This window comes from Anabrus simplex, chromosome 4, assembly GCF_040414725.1.
Source record: "Anabrus simplex isolate iqAnaSimp1 chromosome 4, ASM4041472v1, whole genome shotgun sequence".
Classification (NCBI taxonomy): domain Eukaryota; kingdom Metazoa; phylum Arthropoda; class Insecta; order Orthoptera; family Tettigoniidae; genus Anabrus; species Anabrus simplex.
In genome coordinates this window covers 343619651-343642569 of record NC_090268.1, presented here as the reverse complement: position 1 = coordinate 343642569, position 22919 = coordinate 343619651, and the positions used below count along the sequence as shown (strand labels likewise).

Sequence of the window (22919 nt, the reverse complement as noted above, 5' to 3'; positions counted from 1 at the left end):
ACTACATTACTATACTTACAAAACAATACCAAATATATCTTTCATTTAACTCAGAAAGGAAAGGTCCAAGCTGTTTATGCAAGCAGCACGATAGTAATCGACCGCTCAATCCATCTAGCCAATAAGCCATCCCTAGTAAGCCCAGCCTGCTAAGGAAACCAAGCCCTGTTAGCCTAGCTGCCTTGATGTGGCCCTTGTGACATAACAAGCCCAGCCTAGCTCTGTAGTGCTGTTGCACGATGCAAGCCCAGCTTAGCTGGTAGACACACGTACAAGCCCAGCCGATCCCGAGACCGCTTATTGCTCATCTCTAGTTTTGAGGAAGACAGATACCGCTACTCTTATTAAAGTCACACTGACGATTATTTGCAACGTATGTACCCAACATGTTGCCTGTATAATTTACAATTTAACAAGCTCTGGAGCGCTGAACAGGCTGTCTTTCTGTCAAGCATGTGTGCATATACAATTCACATGCATAATATAACTGCTCAGTCCTATAAGATGTTGACCTTTGTAACCAGAATGTGAAATTTATGAAGCTTTCAATATGTTGACTCAGGAAAGAGGATAAAATTATGGATACAAAATTCTTGTATAAAATTATTAATTCTATAATTGGCATCAACACCCCATGCAACAATTTCAAATATTCTGATTCCTTTAAAAACAAAATGTTCCAGACAATCTCACATAACCACTCACCAGTCTACAGCATCTGCAGTACAACTCATACACACAGAAATTAATATAGCTCTAGATTGGGGTTTGGGTTTTAGTGAGTTGATAGAACATCATACGTACCGTACTTGTATGAATGATTTTTTTCTTTCAAATGCTTGATTTAAACAATTATTACAAATAATGAAACATGTCCTATGTAGCTTTATAGACAGACCATTTATCAAATGGCAAACGTGCATTGAACAGACGGTCTTTATACAATTATATTCTTTTCAGAATTTTATCTTAGATATTAAACAATGATATTAGAACAGATTTAAAGGCAACAACATAAAATCTGTTTCAATGAAATTACACAACTCAGAAGCGATCAAATGTAAACAAATACTTGTGCGATCATGAATATGTTTATAACACTAACGAAGAGTGCAGTTTCACGTGGGTAGTCCAAACTGATTCTGGAATGACTCGCTACTGGTACCATAAAGTTCTTCATCAGCAATTTTACTAATCGCCTTACGAATTTCACTTTTCAGTCTTCTTCTATTGAAATCTGTCTTCAGAGATTTTAGCTCCATTGCTACATATTCACCAAAAGAGTCATTTTCATCAGGAAGCTTTTTAATAAAGGCTAATGCACTATTTATGAAGTCTTCTTCATCATCGTCTTTCTGCAATTTCTCTCTCCTTGGTTTCTTCCTTGGGAATGGATCCTCCATTACAGAAACGCTTGGTGTTGGAAGTATTTCTACGTCATTTTCTCCATCTAACTGCTGATATGAAGGTTGAATATCTGCATCAATTTGTTGAGATGATACCTGAAAATGTAAGAATAATTACAAAAATCAAAGGAATAAAAAATGTTTCTGTTGGCTGCCTTTCCCTATTGTGAAATATTCAACAAACCAAGCTCAACTTAATTTCAACAATAAATAATTGCAAATTTGGAAAGACACTTGTGACAAGGCTTTTGATAATCTGGAAAAGCTATGTCAAGCATCAGGGATAGCTTTCTGGAATGTAATAAAGACAAAGAACGAGAAAGACAGGTGTAGTGATAGCAATTTGTGTAATTCACATGAACTTGTTGCAGATTCTAGGAAAGTGCTGAAAAAATAGAAATAATTTTAAAAATCTGTATGTAAAATTTTGAACATAATAATACCGTATATTGGGATGAGAACGATGATGGCAATGGAATCTCACTTGAAACATCTATTTAGTCCCTATTTTTTGTCTGTCTCTCACAATGACACTGGTAAAACTAGAACATTTCAACTGTTGAAATTGCCACCAGATATAGCTTATTACCCCTGCTCTACAAGAAAAATACAATTAAACTTTCACAGCTATGAAGTTTGAATCTTTAACAGAAATATATGTTTTTTATGCAAAGTGAATGTATCGTCTTCGCCACATTGGTGCGCAGAGCTCTGCACAGCTCCATCTACCTGCACGAGTTCAAACTATGAATCTCAGAGTATGGCCAACTAGATCTACATTGAGCAAACTAGAGAGAGGCATTAAGTTGGCTGTGCCCCAAGTTGTATCACCTTCCACAGTGATACTAAGAAAAACTAGAACACTTAAAAGGCTGAAATTGACCAGATATAGGTTACAAGAACACTACAATAATTGCCATCATATGTGAACAGTTTAATGAAAACTACCTTGCATCGGTGCACTGAATGCATCTTCACCATTCTGGCGTATCCAACAACATTTTAAAAAAAATGCTATTTGTTCGGGGTGTTGACCTATATAGATCTTTTGCCCTTACTTGCACAGTATGATATGAACCTGCGTGTAATTGGAATTGCGGAAGTGTAGAGTGTTGAATGTGAGGAAAGGAATGTTAAGAATGACACAAACACCAAGTCCACAGGCCAGCGATATTAATCATTTACAATTAAAAACCCCTGACCCGGCCAGGAATCGAACCCGGGGCCGCCGAATGACAGGTGGACGCGTCGACCCCTACACTGCAGGGCCGGACTCCAACAACATTACCTCCATCTATAATGATGAAACAGAACTTGTCTGGGTTTGGGAAGTGACATCTAACAAATTTTGATTGTGGATGTTTCGATGCAGGTATATACAGGGTAGAGATATGATTTGGGCAAGATGGAATTCCACAGGTTTGGTTCTTTCCCAGTAAAATGTGTGTCATTTAGTGAGCTGAGATAGTAATTTTGATGCAAATAGCAACATTAACATCATCGACTGCAGTAATTATGACTTTCGACTGTTCATTTCAATTTAAATTCTTTACATAGTAATTTCAGCTGTCAAAGACCGTCTTACATACTAGTGGCCATTAAACTGCAGTGTTAGAACTGGCAAGAGAACATTGAAAGAAAACGTGTAAAGATGGGGAATTTGACCAAAAATGAAATATAATGGCAATGCAGAGATGAAAACAGTTCATACAGTAATAGAGTAGCATGCAACTCGAATCTGAATCATGGGTTAGGTGGATGCTGTCCACTACATGCAACCAACCTGTCAAAACACGATCTAAATACATTAAACATATCATTTGCAAAACAGGGTCTAGATTTACTTGTAATTCCTTTTTCTTGGGAAGGGAGAGGGGTGGGTACTAGGAAAAATGGAAAATTTAAGAGATTTTAACACCAATCTACTGAACAGGAAAGGAAGGTACATTAAAAGCAATGGCAATTTGGAATAAATAGATTTACTGAAATAATTGTGAGATCTAGTATGACAGAAATGTTGTAAGCAGGTAGGTCTGGTTACCACTTGGATGTCATGCCAAACAGTGTCGAAGCATGCAGTCTAATATCAAGGCAGGCATGGTTGAAAATTAGCATTTCATACTATGACGTTGGTTGGAGAGAACCTAAGGACAGTGAACACTTGGTAAAAATATAAAATTGGAACAAGTAGGCTAACTTAAGATATGTATTATTTTGAGATTATATTATGTAGGAAGAAATTGCATCAATGCTAGCAAAGATAATGTACTGAGTTTGCAGCTGCAATCAACAGTATCACCAATATCCTTTCTCTTGGTTCTCTATCATATTTCTCTAGATCTACAAAACGTAAACGAAACTCTTCTAGTAAAATTCTTCAGTTACCTTGTACATACTGAATTTCTTGCCAACAACTAACTCTTCTGTGGTGTGAAAGCGCACTGGTTCTCATTCATCATTGATCATACCTTTCTCACTACCCTACCTCTAGCTTTTTATTTTACCTTACCTGAATAATGTTTAATTCATGAATCATCCACGTGCAACCTGTTTGGTGTCTCAGCCAGTTCCTTTCTTTTTAAGCTTCAGTGAAATCAACTGCCTGGTGAAAAAACAAAAACACAAAACAAAACAATACCAACAAGTATGTCGTCACACTAACCACATGGAAATCTGCAAGTCACCTGGCTGCATAGCAGCCATCGTGGTAGTCCAAGACCCTTAAAAGACTGTCGTGCCACGGATTTATTCTGTTGTTTCTTGGTATTAATTAGTGATGGGCAAATGATACCCGTGTTTGAGCAAGATAGAGCTGTCCTGATTCGCACCAAGGCTGTCAACCTCCTGTGCCATACTGACAGCCGCAAGCCTCCATGGTGATTGCTAGCAAACACAGGAACTTTTAATTTGCTTTAATCTCTGAACTGTCAAAATCTTCTAGTTCAAGTTATGTTGCAAGTCCAGTAAAAAGTATTTATGTTAATAAAAGAAATGAATACAAGAGGAAAGCTGTGAATTTCTGGTTGAATCAAAGTGACATGAACATTCAATTTCACATGTAGTAGTAGTAGTAGTAGTAGTAGTAGTAGTAGTAGTAGTAGTAGTAGTAGTAGTAGTAGTATTTATTCTCTCATCATGTTGTTTACATATTTACAGGACTCTGTTACTTATATACATAACTCTTGTAATAACATTATTACTTGAGAAAAATTAATCTTGTAACTAAACCTCGTATATTACAGAAGTAGTAGTATTATTAACATATTAATACTTAAAATAAATTGAACTTGTAACTATTTCTTTCACACATTAAATAAATTATTATTATTATTATTATTATTTTTATTATTATTATTATTATTATTATTATTATACATAACAAAATCACACCAACCTCAACAGAGTCGAGTAGATATCAGTAAAATACCACGTAAGGTGAAACCTTGTGTGTGGTAATTTAGAATATTAACTACATAGAGAGAAATATATTTTTAAATGATGCCTGAAGTACGAGTATGGATATGAGTGAATGATGGATATGATCAACAGCACATGGTGGAGCATCGAACAGAAATTGAATATGGTGACGTGATATTCTCATTTAGTTATTTCTTCAATAACAGTTTTATTATTTTATTATCCCTGACAAAGGATTTAAGATACTTCAGACTCATTTTCTGACTTAATGAAGTAGTTTGTAAAGAGCCGGAAAGGACATTAAATAAATTTGGAATGAAGTACAAGAAATTGCGCTTTGTTATGCTAAGTTTGGGTTTGTATAACATACAACGGTGGTACACCTTACTGCGTGTTGAATATTCATGTTTAATGTTCTCAATTATATTTTTGTTTTTGTTAATATATTTGTATATTTCAAGGGCATAGATCTGTTTTATATTAAATATATTTGCTTCAGCATATAATTGACTACTTGGGTATAATCTTCCTTTCTGGTACATTATTCGTAATATAAGGTTTTGAACAACCTGTATTTTACTGATTACATTTTTGTAGGCTCCTCCCCATGCTAATATTCCGTAGCTAAGAATAGACTGAACTAAAGTGTAATAAACCTCTCTAAACAATTTCATACTGGATATGTATTTTAAATTGTGAAATATATAAACAGTTCTTCTGATTTTCTTTCTTAATTCAGTAATGTGCCTTTTCCATTTCATGTTCGAATCAATTAATAATCCCAAAAACTTAACATTACTTACTTTATAAATTTTGTAGCAGTTACATTTAAATTTACAGTTGATGTTGTGTACAGTTAATTCATTAAAATTGTTCCATGTATCTGTTACTGAAAAATACATAAATTTTGTCTTTTTAATGTTTAAAAATAATCCATTATTATCTAACCATGCTTTAACTTTAAGCAGTGCTCGAGTTGCTCTCTGTCTGACGAGATTCCAGCTATCACCCTCTACAAAAATGACTGTATCATCTGCATATGTTACAATGTGCGTATGTTCAGCATTTGCCATTGTTTTCTCTAGATCATTAATAAACAGAATAAACAATAGTGGACCTAATACTGTGTCTTGTAGGACACCCTTTATTATCTTCATCGGTGTGCTTAGATGTTGAATAATTTTGACACACTGTACTCGATCTGTCAAGTAACTCTCAAGCAAATCCAGCACATAACCCCTAAAGAAACTAATAATAATGTTATTGATTTTTATGTCCCACTAACTACTTATTTTGGTTTTTGAAGATGCCAAAATTTTGTCCCGCAGGGGTTTGTTTATATACCAGTAAATCTACTGTCACAAGGCTGACATATTTGAGCATAAAGCCAGGACTACCGTCCGAGATACTAAGCCTGGCTCCACAGAAATTTCTGTACTGTAGCATCAAAATGAAAACATTTGTGGAAGAAGCAAGTTTCGATTAAGCCAATTAATATCCTGAAATGAATACAGTTAATGAATGAAAAACTGTAATTCTTGCTTTGAGGAAGCAAGAAGAGCGAAACCAAGTGCGAGTGATGAAGATTTATAACAGTGGACCTTGGTAATTTAACAAAAACTTTATACCAAAAATATACATTTCTATCCATCACATGCTTGATCAGTCAACTGAAGAAAAAAATTGTAAAATCAAGAGCAGGAAAATTATGAAATGTGAATCCCGCTTCCATATTCACGATGTACAGAAATCGATAACGTGCAGAGGCATTTCTTGAATCTTTCAGGGAGCAGTTATCCATTACACTGCCTCCTCCAGAAACAGACAGAAATGATTGGCATCATAGATTCTAAAAGATTATTTAAAGCTGATAATAATTTTATTACTGCCACAAAATCAGGAAAAACGGGAAGGGGAGAATGGAAACAATGACTAACATTGCAAATGCAAATTGCTTTCTACTTTTCAATTTCTGGACTACATACAGTCATAACACTTTCCTAAAAAATATTTGTCTAGGCAAAACCATATAGTTGCTCCAGATTCCTCCTAGTACTATAGGGAAAATCCAACCTCTGAATAAGCTTTTCCCTGTCAGTGGAAAAGTCTTTATCACCATCTAACAAGAAATATAAATCTGTAATGATCAGAAAATTCTTAGAAGAGGTCCTTCACACAGACAGCATCCGAAAATTACAACAATCATCCATTAGTTTTCATCCCCAAGGTTTTTTTTATTTATTTATTTATTTATTGTATTTGGTTGGTGAAGTCAGGCTACCTGGCCCTGTCTTATACTTAACCATATTTTCAAAATTTTTCTGCAGATACATTAACTTACAATGGAGGAGAGTTGCTAACACTTTCACATGTATAAAATAATATACTGTATTATTAAGCAATATTAAATAATGTGTGTGTGTGAGAGAGAGAGAGAGAGAGAGACACACACACACACACACACACACACACACACACACACACACACACACACACACACACACACACACACACACACACACACACACACACACACACACACACACACACACACACACACACACACACACACACACACACACACACACACACACACACACACACACACACACACACACACACACACACACACACACACACACACACACACACACACACACACACACACACACACACACACACACACACACACACACACACACACACACACACTCTCTCTCTCTCTCTCTCTCTCTCTCTCTCTTTCTCTCTTCTATAGTGTGGGCGAGAAGTCCCTGTCCCCCGGCAACTGTTTAGTATAAAATGTTATTTAGGTTATGGTACTTACATGTTAATAGTCCAATATATCTATCTGTATGTTGCCCATCATGCTGTAAACTCAGTTCTATACACCTCCATGTTCTTCTTTACATATTTCTGAGCATGCCCGGTGTTATAGTGCGAAATACATCCTCTATAGCATTGCGCAGTTCTTCATTTCTAGCATAACGACATGCAGATAAAAGTACCTTAATGACTCCCCGTAACGAGTTGTCAGGTGTGGTGAGGTCACAAGTTCTTGGTGGCTATTTCAAGGGAGCTGGTGTTGCTAGTGAACCACGACCTGTCCACCGTCCTGGGAAATGTTCGTTCAGGAACATGCACACTGCAAGAGCGTAGTCCTGCTGCAATCATATGCGTTCTGTGAGGCCCCTTTCCTCAAGCTGGGGTACTGACCATGTTTGTAACATGTGTAAATAATTTGCACCATTCACAGTCCCTTTCATTCAAGGTTATTTGTCACTGTTCAACATAACTTTGCTACATCTACAACAGAGCATATTTTCACCATTTTATATGTATATCATTCCACCACATAACCAGTCCATTTTTTCATCTCTCATCTCACCCCATAACTCTGTTTTAGGACTATGGTATACACTTATGTATCTTGGCTAAGCTGATGATGGTCCTCACAGGACAGAAACTAGTACCTTGTAATAGCACATTGTAATGTCTTTTTAAACATCACATGATTGTCAAGTATTGAGAAGGTGGATTAAAAATTTTGTAATTACAGTATTTTATGTATTCACAGTCCCTTCAAAAAAGTACGATCCCAGCAGATGTTGTGATGTCATCCGCTGCCCTTATCATTACAAGAGGCGGGTTCCTTTCCAACTCAACTCTGTAATGAGCATTCTCTTTGGCTCACACGACATTTCTAGCATGTGAGCTGCAATAAATAGCACATTCATCTGAAAACATAACCTTGGCATGGATCACTGCATTTGGGAATTCAGTGAACAAAGCACAGCATGCTAAAATGCGCTCGTTCCGGTACTTATCCACTAACTCTTTTATGAACGTCGGTCGAAATGGTCTGAACTTAAGGTCATTTTTAATGTAATCTCACATTGTTGTCCTCGGTATAGCAAGTTCCGAAGCACGTTTATGTGTTGAATTCATAGGAGATTGTACAATTGAAGTCCGGCTCCATGGCTAAATGGTTAGCGTGCTGGCCTTTGGCCACAGGGGTTCGATTCCCGGCAGGGTCGGGAATTTTAACCATAATTGGTTAATTTCGCTGGCATGGGGGCTGGGTGTATGTGTCGTCTTCATCACCATTTCATCTGCATCACGATGCGCAGGTCGCCTACGGGAGTCAATTCAAAAGACCTGCACCTGGTGAGCTGAACTTTCTCCTCGGACACTCCCGGCACTAAAAGCCATACGCCATTTCATTTCATTTTTTCAGTTGAAACACAGACTCCAGCAGGTTTCTTCTCATATCTTCTTCCTTCCACTCTGTGGTCTGTCTTTAACACTGTGTGAGACAAAAGCACATCTGTCTGTCCCGAACAATAAGTGTTGCTTTTTGCGGTGGAGCTTTATTCAAACTTTCCTGGAATGCTCCCATAATCTCTGCCCTGTGTATTTTTTGTCAACACACTTGCCACTAACCGCTCCTCAATAGAGTAACTCTTGGCACTCACATCTGCCATGGCTTCACACTAACACTCGACTGTGACAATATGTATTCCAATAATTGATTCCAAAATTAGTAAGAAGTAATAGTACCAACCTGATTACATAACATACATAATATAGCTACCAACTTGCATAAATGTCATAGCATAAATAACATTTGATACTAAAGAGTTACAGAGGTATGGGGACTTCTCGTCCACTCTGTACATATACAAGAGAAACACTAAGTCTTTCATCACACATCTGTCGGTAGCGTTCAACAGGTAATTTGGCAAGATGTCTTGAATTTAGTTCCTGAAACTGACTGGTAACGAGTTCCAAAGTCTGGAACCAGTCACAGAAAAAGAATTGTTATACATAGATGAATAGCGAAGAGGAAATGCAAGGGTAGAGCCGCCAGCACATGTTTTACGGTTATGAAAGGTGGAGAGAAAGTGAAATTTAAAGGAAATGTACTGAGGAAGGTTCCTATGTAGGAGTTTATATATTAATAAAAGTAAGTGATATTTATGTCTTTTGTCAGGTTAGAGCCAGTGAAGTTGTTGATAGTAAGGAGTTATATGCAAATCATATCTTAAATTTAAAATGAATCTGACACAACAGTTCAAAGTTCGCTGCAGTTTCATCGTTTGTTCCTTAGTTGCGTCAACAAAGATTACATCACAGTAGTAGAGAACAGGAAGAATTAAAGTCTGGACTAGTCTGTAGTTTGTCTGGTGGTAAAACTTCTTTGTTTCTTTTTAATGGACAAAGCGAAGCAAAAACCTTCCAACATAGGCTACATTTGTGGTATGTTCCATCCAATCTAGAGTTTAGCTCATAGTTACGCCCAGGTCTCTCACTGCTGTACTGTAAGGAATTACTTTATTATTTACCAGCAGATGTGGAGTATGTGCACTGCTGATCATGCATAACAGCTTCTGGAACCAACAATACTGGCTTGTGTCAATGGTAAATGAAAGAAAAGAAATACGAAAACATTACACAAACTCAGATTACGATGGGACAGGAAAGTTGTAGGACTGGGAAGGAAACGACCTGGCTTAATTAAGGTACAGCCCCAGACAACATTTGCCTGGTGTGAAAATGAGAAACCTTGGAAAACCATCTTCAAACCTGCCGATAATGGGGTTTGAACTTGGCATTTCTGGAATGGCAATTAACAGCTACATGGCCTGTAACACGCACCCAACTTGCTTGGTCCTGAGTGAATGTCACATCAGGATAAGAATGTTGTCCCTTAGCAGCCGTCGCCTTGGCCGTGCGGTTAGGGGCACGCAGCTGCGAGCTTGCATTAGGGAGATAGTTAGTTTGAACCCCACTGTCGGCAGCCTTGAAGATATCGTAGGTTATGATCTTCATTTGCATGTTGAGGTTTAACTAATAAGATAGAGTTTGAGGCATGTTCCACCATTCAACACATTGTAAAATATACTAAATTATAAGAAGACTGGTTTCGACTCCCTTGAAGTCATCATCAGTTCCTGTTGAAAATTAATTCAGGGGGAATGTGAAAACAATCATCATAATAAGAAAATTTAAAGGTGATAGCCTGGAAAAACATCAATGGGTTGCAAGACATTACTTTGAAATGCAATGCATACATGGCAAGCAGCACTTGGAACTTAATATGTTCCTAGTTCTGGCTTAAACTGTCCTGTGTTCATTGAATACGCAACACTGGAAAAATATGCACTGTTGAACACATGACACGGACACTTACAATGATATGAAACCTTGGCTCTCTAAGAGTATTCTTGGATTTGACAGTTCTGTTTCTATCTTAAAAAACTGGATAAAATACGGTACACACACCTTAAACAAATGTACAAAGACATGCTTCTGGTCTAGACTGTCGCGCGTTCATAGACACGTAAATACTGGAATTTCTTGCACTGGTTGAAAACACACTTCCGATACGAGACACTTACAACGATATGAAACATTTGGCATTTCAAGTATGTTCCTGGGCTTGACAGTCTTGCCTCCAACTGATTCAACTGGATGAACATATATACATTAAATGTACAAAGACAAACCACTTGGCATCTAAAAGTTCTTGGTTTGGTTTCAAAAAATTTGTCATGTGTTCATGGAATTAGAATAGAACCGTTGGTCCTGCTACAGTCTAATGATATGAAACCTTGGCTCTCTAAGAGCGTTCCTGGATTTGACAGTTCTGTTTAAGATAGAAACAGCAGAGGTGGAGTACGTGCACTGCTGATCACGCATAACAGCTTCCGCGAACCAACAATGCTTGCTTGTGTCAATGGTAAAGATAGAAACAGAACTGTCAAATCCAGGAACGCTCTTCCTGATGCCAAACCTATGTGGAGGGATCTAATTACTATTGTTGTGACAGAGCTCGATAGCTGCAGTCGCTTAAGTGTGGCCAGTATCCAGTATTTGGGAGATAGTGGGTTCGGACCCGACCGTCGCACAGTGCGTAATTTCAGGAATCTAGCCGGCCAAAAATCGTATCTCGGAAACTAATGGACCGATTTACATAAAACTTAGTATGTAACTGCTATTATTGGAGATAATTAAGTGTATGATCAATCAAGTACAAAGAACAAATTACTACGTCAGGAATAGAATTAGTAATCTTTGTAATTTTAATCATTTTTTGTTATAGCTTTAAGAAAATAAATAGATGTTAATAGTGGGACATGCTGTTTAGAATGTTTAAAAACAGATACAGGAATACATGTACTTGCCAAACAATTTATTCATTAGATGCAGTTACATCAGGATTGCTATCGTCACTGTCATTATCTCCTTCGGCACAACCAGATACAGGAGGCTCAGACAGTAAGTTGAGCACTTCTCGTGAAAGCGGAATCAACTTCCTCCTCCTTGATTTCCCTAAGCTGGTAATATAAAGGTCCGAGAATTTGTGTCTTTCTGGAAGGTTTCCTATTATCTTTATTCCTGGTCTCCTGGGCTTTCTTGGGGAGTTGTCCAATAGGTATAATACAGTGCCTAATGACCTCCTCTCCATGACCCAAGAGTTTGTGCAAAGTTACAGCCATGTAGTACAATTTGCATTTTTGTAAGCACAATTGTATTGTTTCCTTAGCGTACATGCCAAATGTCACTTTATTAATGGCATACCCACACAAAAGAGTTTCTATGATGGCATGTAGATGGTTTATTAAATTTATATCTACTACAGTAATAACCGCAGAAGTGTAAGCCTCTCTTAAGAATCTTCTAGCGGTTTCTACCATTGGTATTGCCAGCACTTTGCTTCGGATATCAACCAATAGACGCGTTTCCTCCCTGAACTTCTGTAGTGAAGTCATCTACAGTATTTATTTATTGCGTGTGTGATTTATTTCTTTAACATTAATACTGTGATCTTTTGTAGTCATCTGCAGTACTTATTTATTGCATCTGTTTTCTAGCTTTTGTCTGGATAAATTTATTAAATGCAATTAAATACATCCCCCACCCCTCGAGCCCATAAAATTACTTGTCTATTTTCTCTCGCAATTTGCCTTATATTTCAGTGCTGAGGTTTCTTATGTGCCGTAGTTTACCTCTGATTCTGTACAAACCAAAAGTGGCCCCTGTAAAACCCACGTCCCCTTTAGTTCATAAACGTGACTTGTAGCTTAGTTTCTTCAGCCTTTTGTCTTGAACTTATATACTGAATTTCACAAATTTATGTGCCGCCGTTTTCCCGTGATGGCGTTGAGCGGAGCTGTTCGATATGGCAACCCTGTTGTCATAAGAGCAATACTGTTTTCTTAACATGGACTGAGCTATAGTACTCGCAGGTTCATCTTGACATTGTGATACCTGTCCTTCTGCAAGGCTCATTCTCCGCTCGAACCATCTTTTATTGTACTTCACAAATTTGTCCCTTTTTCTACTATATTTTGTCCAGCGTGATCGAATTTTAGCAAACAAAATACTGACAGATTTCCTTATTGACTTGGATATATCCTCGGAACAATGCTAAAAGCCTAAATGTTCAATTACAACATTCGCAATATCATTGTTCCGCTTGTATTCCCTGCTGTTCCTCAAAACCGACCCCGGGTTACAGAGTACATGGCTTCTGAAAAAAATTAATTACTCTCAGGGTCGCGCCCGGTCGCAGCAAAAAGTCACAGTTTTCTATTCATTAAAGTATAGATAACTCATCCAAAAGGCTTTCATTGCAGAAATCGAGGGCAATCCATTTTGAAAGTCAGCTCAAATTTGTATAATTAGATAGCGCTTGGACACCGTGTACCTGAACTTTAAGTGCATATTCCGGACAACAATATAGTCATTTTCAGAAAATGCTATATGCTATATAAAATACATACCTTTATCTAATATAATCACATTGCAAGCTAAAGAAATATTTCGTTCCGACGTCTTTACTGAGCCCTCACATAAGAATAACTGCGCGCTCTCCTCACCAGAATATGATGTCCTAACGGAGGAAAGCCACTTTAGGCCTTCGGTGAGATTAGATAATCAGACAGCGCGACTTTTCAATACTTAATTACTGTACCCAAGAATCTTATAAAAACAACTCACAGAAAATGTGCACCAAAGACAAGGGTTGGAAATATTATTTTTGGCCGGATGGATGCTAGAAATTACCCACTGTGCGTCGGCAGCCCTGAAGATGGTTTTCCGTGGTTTCCCATTTTCACACCGGGCAAATGCTGGGGCTGTACCTTAATGAAGGCCACAGCGGCTTCCTTCCCACTCTTAGCCGTCTCCTGTCCCATCGCCGCCATAAGACCTATCTGTGTCGATGCAACGTAAAGCAAATTGTAAAAAAACAAAAACAAAACAACTATTGTTGTGTTTCTGTGTTGGTTAGAAGTGTGTTGTGTTGTATGAATATGAAGAGAAGTGTGTCCCAGAGTAAGAGGAATTAACCAGATGTGATTAACACATTGGAGACAGCCATACTTGAATGTGCTATCTTTCAGAAATCGCATTTTTAAAGTTTTTTTTCAAGGTTAGATAAAGCGATGGTTGTAAAAACTGTTATAATATTTAGAAAGACCTGACTTTACTCTTCTGAAAAATAAGTTTTAATCATTATAATAGTACAGCAGTTTTTTATATATATTTATGAATGTTTTACAAGCACATTTTATTTTTTCTGATGTTGCTATGGATACCAGTCAGGTTAATATTTTAAAATTTTCCAAGTATTGAGGACAAATAAACTAAAACATACTACTGATATATACATAGTCTAGCCTACAAGGACAATTGGCATGGGTATCATTGTTTACAAGCAGTAATTAGCTTTACTGTGGTAGGCCTTGAAACAATGCGGCATACTCAAACCAATATCACAAATGCTGCAGAACCACCCACCGTGATTCCCTCCTAATTTTATTTCCATTATTCTTTTTCCATTTGTCTGAACATACTTTACAGTACCCAGATGAATACTGCTTCCATGTGGTGGGCAGAATATTTTCATCAAATTGCCTCCCAGCAGAATTTGTGACATTACTCACGCTGGGTACTGGGTTATCAATGCCTCCTATTTCCATAAACTTATTTGCTAATTCAATCATAAAGCCCTCTAAATGTGCTTTCTTTGGATTTGACTGAGTTTTCTTGTAAATTATGAAGGAAGTTACAACAGCCATGCAATAGATATGGAAATGAGTATTTTTCCACTATTTCAGTTGCTTATGTTGGAATGGATAATAACTGAGGAACTGATCCCCATGATCCACTCCAGTTTCATTTTTATTGTTATCTAATACTAAATCAGGCTTTTCTTCGTTTATGTTGCCTCCCTTACATTTTACCTCAACACTTGTCATTTTTGCCCCATGCCTTGATGAAAAACAATAAACATCCCTTGTCTTTCCACTCGAGTGCAAGTAAATGATGTTTACGTCAGAATAACACTTCAACCTTTATCAGTTTTGTTGTTTTGAAAATTGTCAGTAGGTTTTCCTATTTTTTTGAACTGCGCCTGCCAACTGCCATTGTTTTTCTGCTTCACAAATGATGAAACAATGGAACACTGGTACAGAATCTATCCATATAGATAGTGTGATCCTTGTTCAAATTAGAACCACGTAACCGATTTATTAGTTCCTGAATCGTGTTATTTGTTTCCCCAGCCAACCCTGTATAAATTTTGCAGTTGCAAACGTAACTAGAATCTGCATCACTGACAATGTAAAACTTGATTCCATATTTGCTTGGCTTATCCTTTATGTAAAACATGGAAACCTTAGCGGCCTCGGAAGGGACATATGCCCTCATCCACCAACAAATTTTCAGTGGGATAGAAATGGCCTTTACATTTTCTAATAAAATGGTCATAAACCGGCCTAATCTTATGCGGGGGGAGGGGGGGCTTAATGGTTGGGTTGACCTTTTGGAACATAGGTTCGTCTCATTCAAGTGTAAAAATGACAAAATCACTCAAAATCTATCCCTAGATAGCAGTGACCTCAGTAAAAGAGCTTGAAGAATAGGCAATTTTACCCAATAATCTGTCAACTTCGGCTTACAAAACACATATGAATGACTGTCCAGGAGCCAAAGAAAGACCTCTGCTTTATCTGTTCACTGTGATTTCTTGTCTTTTTTATTGCATCGCTTGCATAATGATTTGTTTCTGATTTTATGTCCCTAAAAATATCTACATTCAGACAATTACTAAAACATTCCCATGCATCACTGTTATTATCCACTGGAATTCTGGCTCCACTTTTTTCTTGAAATACGGGCAGTTGAAAAAGATTATCAGTAGATGACCAGGTACTTTTCCCACAGTTCGTAACTTGACGACAGACTTGCATCGGGTTGCTGCAGGTTGTCATCTGTACACAGGAAAAAAACAAATTATTAGGGACCCGGTATAATACATGATGCAAGTGCAATAACAGGTAGAACTTGAAAACAATATTCTCTCACCCATGGGTAACTAATGTAGATATCGAGCTCACATATTATTATTATTTTTACAATCATGATTATTATTATTTTATGATTATGGTTATTATTATTATTATTATTATTATTATTATTATTATTATTACTTGTATGTATAGCTATAAAGTGTTACATCATGTTAGTATTTGTATTATTATTATTATGATACGATCACGTTGTGTGTGAGGTTATGTCATTAAGTACCGGTATTAGTGTTGTTATTATTATTATGTACGTAGTCGAATGATCATATTGTGTGTGAGGTTATGAAACATGTGTTGTACATAGAAACTGATATCAGTTCCGTTAATATAAATACCTATAAATTAATTCATTCTTACCTGTATAATTTATAATTCATTATTGTGAAACACACTATAACTTCCAGAATGATATAAGCATGAGAACAGTGGAGAGTATTCTGTACATTGTATTCTGTGTATTCACGTACTCTAGAATATTCAAGAAGGTAGATTTTTTTTGGTAGCGTATCTTTCTGGAAATCTGGACAGATATATATAAAGAGACGATCTTAACAGTGAAGTTAGTTACTGCTGAGTTAGTGTTTGGAAGCTGAGTTATGGTGTAACAAGGTAATATCTGTAACCACGTGTCTGACATGCTGAAGTAGGCAGTCGGTAGTTATCTGTGTTATTTGTGTTTCAATGTTGTCATCTCGATGAGCTTTTTTGTAAAAAATATTATTATTATTATTAATTATATACAGTCGTATCAGCACACACTTTTTTAAAACATAACTAGTTTTCGGACACTAAGGTCCATCATCAGTGTTAAAATTGAAATTTAATTCCACATGAGTGTGTCATCAAAATTGGTTAAAATGAGTTTAAAATGTAGCCCTGTTGACATCAACTGTAAAATAAGAAAGAAGAAAAACAAGTGTAAAAGTATGAAAATTATACATATAAACTTACAATGTTGTTGTAAAAGGTATGGACATACCATAGGAAGGACTGGCTTTTCCTCGTGCTCAGGTTGTTGGTCGAGTACTGAACCGCGCTGCAAGCACATGATGTTACGTCACCTCAAGGTTGTGTGCAGTATGTGCAGCGATTGGCAGTTGTCCTTAAATGGCGGTTTGTCATGAGAATGTTTTGTTTTTGACAACAGTGATTAAGGTTATATGTGTGTGTATAATTTGTAAATATATGTGAAAATATTATTGTATCAACTGACAGCAACTTGTGTGCGTCTTTGTGGATAAGTTATACACTGACTGACAGAGCAAATGCAACACCAAGAAGGAGTGGTCAGAACTTTATGCCAATTGCAGGGTAGATTGACGTCACTGAGGTATGCTCATGATGTGAAATGCGCCGCTGTGCTGCGCACGTAGCGAACGATAAATGGGACACGGCGTTGGCGAATGGCCCACTTCGTACCGTGATTTCTCAGCCGACAGTCATTGTAGAACGTGTTGTCGTGTGCCACAGGACACGTGTATAGCTAAGAATGCCAGGCCGCCATCAACGGAGGCATTTCCAGCAGACAGACGACTTTACGAGGGGTATGGTGATCGGGCTGAGAAGGGCAGGTTGGTCGCTTCGTCAAATCGCAGCCGATACCCATAGGAATGTGTCCACGGTGCAGCGCCTGTGGCGAAGATGGTTGGCGCAGGGACATGTGGCACGTGCGAGGGGTCCAGGCGCAGCCCGAGAGACGTCAGCACGCGAGGATCGGCGCATCCGCCGCCAAGCGGTGGCAGCCCGCACGCCACGTCAACCGCCATTCTTCAGCATGTGCAAGACACCCTGGCTGTTCCAATATCGACCAGAACAATTTCCCGTCGATTGGTTGAAGGAGGCCTGCACTCCCGGCGTCCACTCAGAAGACTACCATTGACTCCACAGCATAGACGTGCACGCCTGGCATGGTGCCAGGCTAGAGCGACTTGGATGAGGGAATGGCGGAACATCGTGTTCTCCGATGTGTCACGCTTCTGTTCTGTCAGTGATAGTCACCGCAGACGAGTGTGGCGTCGGCGTGGAGAAAGGTCAAATCCGGCAGTAACTGTGGAGCGCCCTACCGCTAGACAACGCGGCATCATGGTTTGGGGCACTATTGCGTATGATTCCACGTCACCTCTAGTGTGTATTCAAGGCACGTTAAATGCCCACCGCTACGTGCAGCATGTGCTGCGGCCGGTGGCACTCCCGTACCTTCAGGGGCTGCCCAATGCTCTGTTTCAGCAGGATAATGCCCGCCCACACACTGCTCGCATCTCCCAACAGGCTCTACGAGGTGTACAGATGCTTCCGTGGCCAGCGTACTCTCCGGATCTCTCACCAATCGAACACGTGTGGGATCTCATTGGACGCCATTTGCAAACTCTGCCCCAGCCTCGTACGGACGACCAACTGTGGCAAATGGTTGACAGAGAATGGAGAACCATCCCTCAGGACACCATCCGCACTCTTATTGACTCTGTACCTCGACGTGTCTCTGCGTGCATCGCCGCTCGCGGTGGTCCTACATCCTACTGAGTCGATGCCGTGCGCATTGTGTAACCTGCATATCGGTTTGAAATAAACATCAATTATTCGTCCGTGCCGTCTCTGTTTTTTCCCCAACTTTCATCCCTTTCGAACCACTCCTTCTTGGTGTTGCATTTGCTCTGTCAGTCAGTGTACTACATTACAGAACCCAATTTGTACCTATTTGAAATTAGCTAAATAATAAGTTTACTTGCCTGAAGCATCAGAATCATCATGGTCACTTTGTATGAAATCGTCATCATTATCCTCCATTTCAGAACATAAGTCTTCCATAAGAACAGCCAATATGGATTAATCGTCTAAATTTTGTGCGCTTGAATTAGACATAACAGCCACAAGAATTACACGAACAAGCCAGCCTCCTGAACACACCCTCTTCCTGTCTGTACACATCTACTTTCCCGCTCGTTTCACAGCTGAGAGTGAGCGATGAAGCAGCCACAGGCCATGTCGGAATGCAGCTGTGTTATCAATCGCTTTAAAGAAAAGCTCTTGACTTCCGCTCATAACCAGTAAATAAACTGTATGCTCACTAGAAGCATAAGACAGTGTCCTGGTGAAGTCAGAGCTCATTGGAACAGCAGCTTCTCTTTCTAACCACAGTGAAAACATATGCTCGTAAATTCTCCAAGTGCCGTCAGTAGCAATGAAATCATGCACATGTAGAAACTATGGACGGAGTCTCCAATGTGTTAAAATCCCTGTTCTGACCAGGAATCGAATCTAAAACTCTCTGAACTGAAGGTCTCATTGCAAACCACCATTCAGCCAAGGAGATGACAAGTAAACATTTCCTTTACAAAGGAAAAACTTTATCCTCCTAATCCAAGACAAAACATAATTCCATCATTAGATGGAGCAAAAGGTAAACATTTGTGTAAAAATTTCTACAAATATTCAGTGAATATGATAAATTTCTGTAACACGGTAGTACATACAACATCATCATGTTACTCTAAATTACATTCAGCATTCTTGACTATTAATTAACTAATATTAAATCATCAAATATTCATATGATTGGGAACAATACAACAATTACAAGTTTATGGAAATTCATTTGCAGAGGGAAGTCTGGAACTAACAGGTAATAGCTTACCATACATTATGCCTCCCCACACCATAACGCTTGGACCACTAAAATGATCATGTTCGACAATGTTCCTGGATGCATTACGTGTTCCCACCTCTCACTAGCTTAGGGTACGTCTAGAATCACTATTCAGACTGAATCTGCTCACATCTGAGAAGAGCATGTGACCCCACTCCTCATCGGTCCAGACCTGATGCTCTTGGCACCATCGCAAATGGTGCCACCGACGTGCGGGTGTCAACGGAACACAATGTAATGGTCAACGGGCAAACAGACTACCCTCATGCATTTGCTGTATCACTGTGGAGCGTGAAATTGGGTGCCTTGCGGTCCTGTTTAATGTGGTTGCAATTGCACCTGCTGTTTGAAGTGAGCCTCTTCTTGCCTGTTGCAAAATGCAGTTGCTGCTGTAGTTGACTGTGGTCGACCCCCTCCTCTCCTTCACGTAGCAGTGCCTATGGTTCAGAATACTCTCCATGCATGTGAAACAATGCTGTGAGCAATACCAAACTTCTGGGCTACACTCATCACACTTTGTACTACCAGTTTCCTGATGATTCTTCCCCATGTGAAGTTATCCAAATGTTGTCTCCGGGCCATGTAGTAATGAACAACACCACAACAGTGCACTACAAACTATTTGATGACCTCAGTTACCTATATGAATGTGGTGATATAGAATGAAGTAGACTGCAAAATATAATGAACTGCCAAAAATATCTGTCTAGAAAGTAGCAAGGTTTGTTCCTTTAAAAATGAAATGTATCTCTGTTTGTCTAAGTGTTCAAGAAAATCTAACATTATTTTCTTCTTCTTATTTTGCTACCGCTTTTTCCCACACCTGTGGCGTCGCGGGTGCGAACTGCGTCGCACATGTGGATTTGGCCCTGTTTTACGACCGGATGGCCTTCCTGACGCCAACCCTATACGGACGGATGTAATCATTATTGCATGTATCTGTGGTAGTTGGTTGTGTGGTATGTTGTCTGAATATGATGAGCAGAGTGTGAGGACGGACAAATGCACCCAGTCCCCAAGCCAGAAGAATTAATCAGTACGCCGACCATTCAGCCAACGAGTCGGACAAGAAAATCTAATATTATTTCAATACAATAATTCACATTTTTTGTGTGATTATCGCAAAAGTATATTGTGTAGCCCCATTAAAATGAAAGTGCATGTTACAATAATGTTACATAAGCCTAGACTATTTTTTGTAATTAGAACTGTATCAAGCTACAACTAAATCAAATGTTACATCTTTATAACTCACCAGCAAGCCTTGTAGTCCTATATTGGGCAGGAATTAGCCTTCCTGTTCTTTTGTATTGTACAGTACGTTGATACCGTTCTTTCAATATAAAATTCTCCAAAATGTTGTTCACAAACCTAAAAATAAAAAACTACATAAGGCCTACAATAGAGCTAGTCCTCCTTTAACAGGAGCCTACCAACACGAATAATTTTGCGTTTAAAAAATAGGGGCCCAAGTTTAGTTCAAAAATGTAACACCCGTTATTTCCTTAAGATATAACTTGGTAAGTTTTATACAAAAAGCGTAGCTTACCTTTGTATTTTGTGGGAGCAAACTCATCTCTGCAATTTGCTCATAACATTTCTATCGTAATTAGGACTTATTCGTAAATGAAAAAACAAAACAAAAAAAACATTTCGGTCCATCCTTATAGCTCTGCAGTTTGGCACACATCACTTGTCAATCAATAGTCTCACCACAACCAATATTATAGTTTATAGTCTAACAATTAAACAGCAAGAAGAGGTTATGGTCTCCTCTTTGGTGTCCACCCACATGTTGTTACAGAACAGCTGGCCGGTTTGCCGTGACGTCATAGCATTTCTCTCCGGTAGGTGGAAGGCCTTGGTTTGCGCGGAAGCGAAAGACCTGAGTTTCATCTGAGCCTGGTCTGAAGTAGACGAACATATATCACAAATAGAAAGAACACGACAGAGACATACTGTAAGTTTTTCTTTACAACTCGAATGGGCGATGGATAGATGGCACTCTCTCTGATTGATTCGCCATAATCCCATAATTTTAAATCTTTAAACGAATCGACTGAATAGGTAGCAGTCAGCATGAGACAAGGAGACCGGTGGGAGATTTGTATGGGGCAAGTATATTCACAAATAAATGTAATTTCACTCACCAAATTTGCAGCTGCCTGTCTAGCACATACCGCTGGCAAAATGAACTGCAAGGCTTCGAAATGTGGCCAACTACTTTTATAAGCGTCCTCTCTTCCCGTTTCGGTTCTTTTCTTTTTAATCTTCTGCATTTCTTGGCAGAGCTGAAATGCAAGATACCTATTTCTAACAATTTTTCGCATTGTTTATAATGAATTATATCTCAAAATAACTTACCTATCTACTTCATAACAATGGCAAATTATATAAATAGTTGTACAAGCTAATACTACACCTATACCTGATTTCTTAAATTATGAAGCTTCCTCTGAATTTCACTAGTATTAGTTTCGAAATGTTGCGCCATTTTTAGTAAAGTTGCGTTTTTATGTTGTCTATTTCTGTAGTTCCGATGTTGCATGTTCCACAACCAAGGGCTACTCTCGTACATTTGAATAAGTTCTGTAGTTTCCTTCCTCGACCACATTTTCTTGTCATCATTCATTGTCCTGACGTACTGCATCACTGTTATAATTTTAAATTCATTAACACGGAATATTCAAACGTTATTACATATATAACAACTGTCTCACTTCCTCAGAGCTGTCGGAGAGCTAATAAAACTCGCTAACCCAATGCTCTCAGGCCATCATCAAGTCCTGTAACTCGCTATCGAGAGTATTTACTAAGTAGCCAACCTCAGCAGAGTGAAAACCCTACGTGAGACGAAAACGGGCAGCATTTTCGCAAGTAGTGCCCTTTTTTATATATACAATAGTTTTCACTGTCTTTACGGATGACTTTGTCTACAATTTTAAATGGCGATTAATAATAATAATAATCTACAGAACAGCAAACAAATCAAAATAATAACTAGCCGATCTGTCAGTCATCAAAAGTGAATCTGTCGGTTTCATCCTCCAAGGGGGACGTTGTCACTTCCTACTG

The 22919-nt window shown here is 38.5% G+C and overlaps 1 protein-coding gene and 1 long non-coding RNA gene across 2 annotated transcripts; both read right to left on the bottom strand.

The window, feature by feature from the left end:
- Nucleotides 1–605: 605 nt before the first annotated feature.
- LOC136871975 (uncharacterized) lies at nucleotides 606–22685 on the bottom strand. The gene is made up of 3 exons (XM_067145748.2): nucleotides 22273–22685; nucleotides 21995–22135; nucleotides 606–1502 (listed from the first exon to the last, which is right to left on the bottom strand). Exons 1-3 carry the CDS (start codon nucleotides 22492–22494, stop codon nucleotides 1119–1121), a joined length of 747 nt encoding a protein of 248 aa, XP_067001849.1. The 5' UTR covers nucleotides 22495–22685; the 3' UTR covers nucleotides 606–1118.
- LOC136871977 (uncharacterized) lies at nucleotides 14326–21745 on the bottom strand. The gene is made up of 3 exons (XR_010859848.2): nucleotides 21394–21745; nucleotides 21100–21215; nucleotides 14326–16105 (listed from the first exon to the last, which is right to left on the bottom strand). It is a non-coding gene; the product is annotated as an uncharacterized lncRNA (long non-coding RNA).
- Nucleotides 22686–22919: the final 234 nt, after the last annotated feature.

Bases quoted from the DNA above. Each gene is read 5' to 3' on its own strand.
- LOC136871975 (XM_067145748.2), bottom strand. From the start codon at position 22,494: ATGCAGTACGTCAGGACAATGAATGATGACAAGAAAATGTGGTCGAGG. The intron at 22,136-22,272 runs GTATAGGTGTAG...CTTGCATTTCAG, and splicing joins TTCATAATTTAAGAAATCAG to CTCTGCCAAGAAATGCAGAA. The intron at 1,503-21,994 runs GTGAGTGAAATT...TTACATTTTCAG, and splicing joins GACAGGCAGCTGCAAATTTG to GTATCATCTCAACAAATTGA.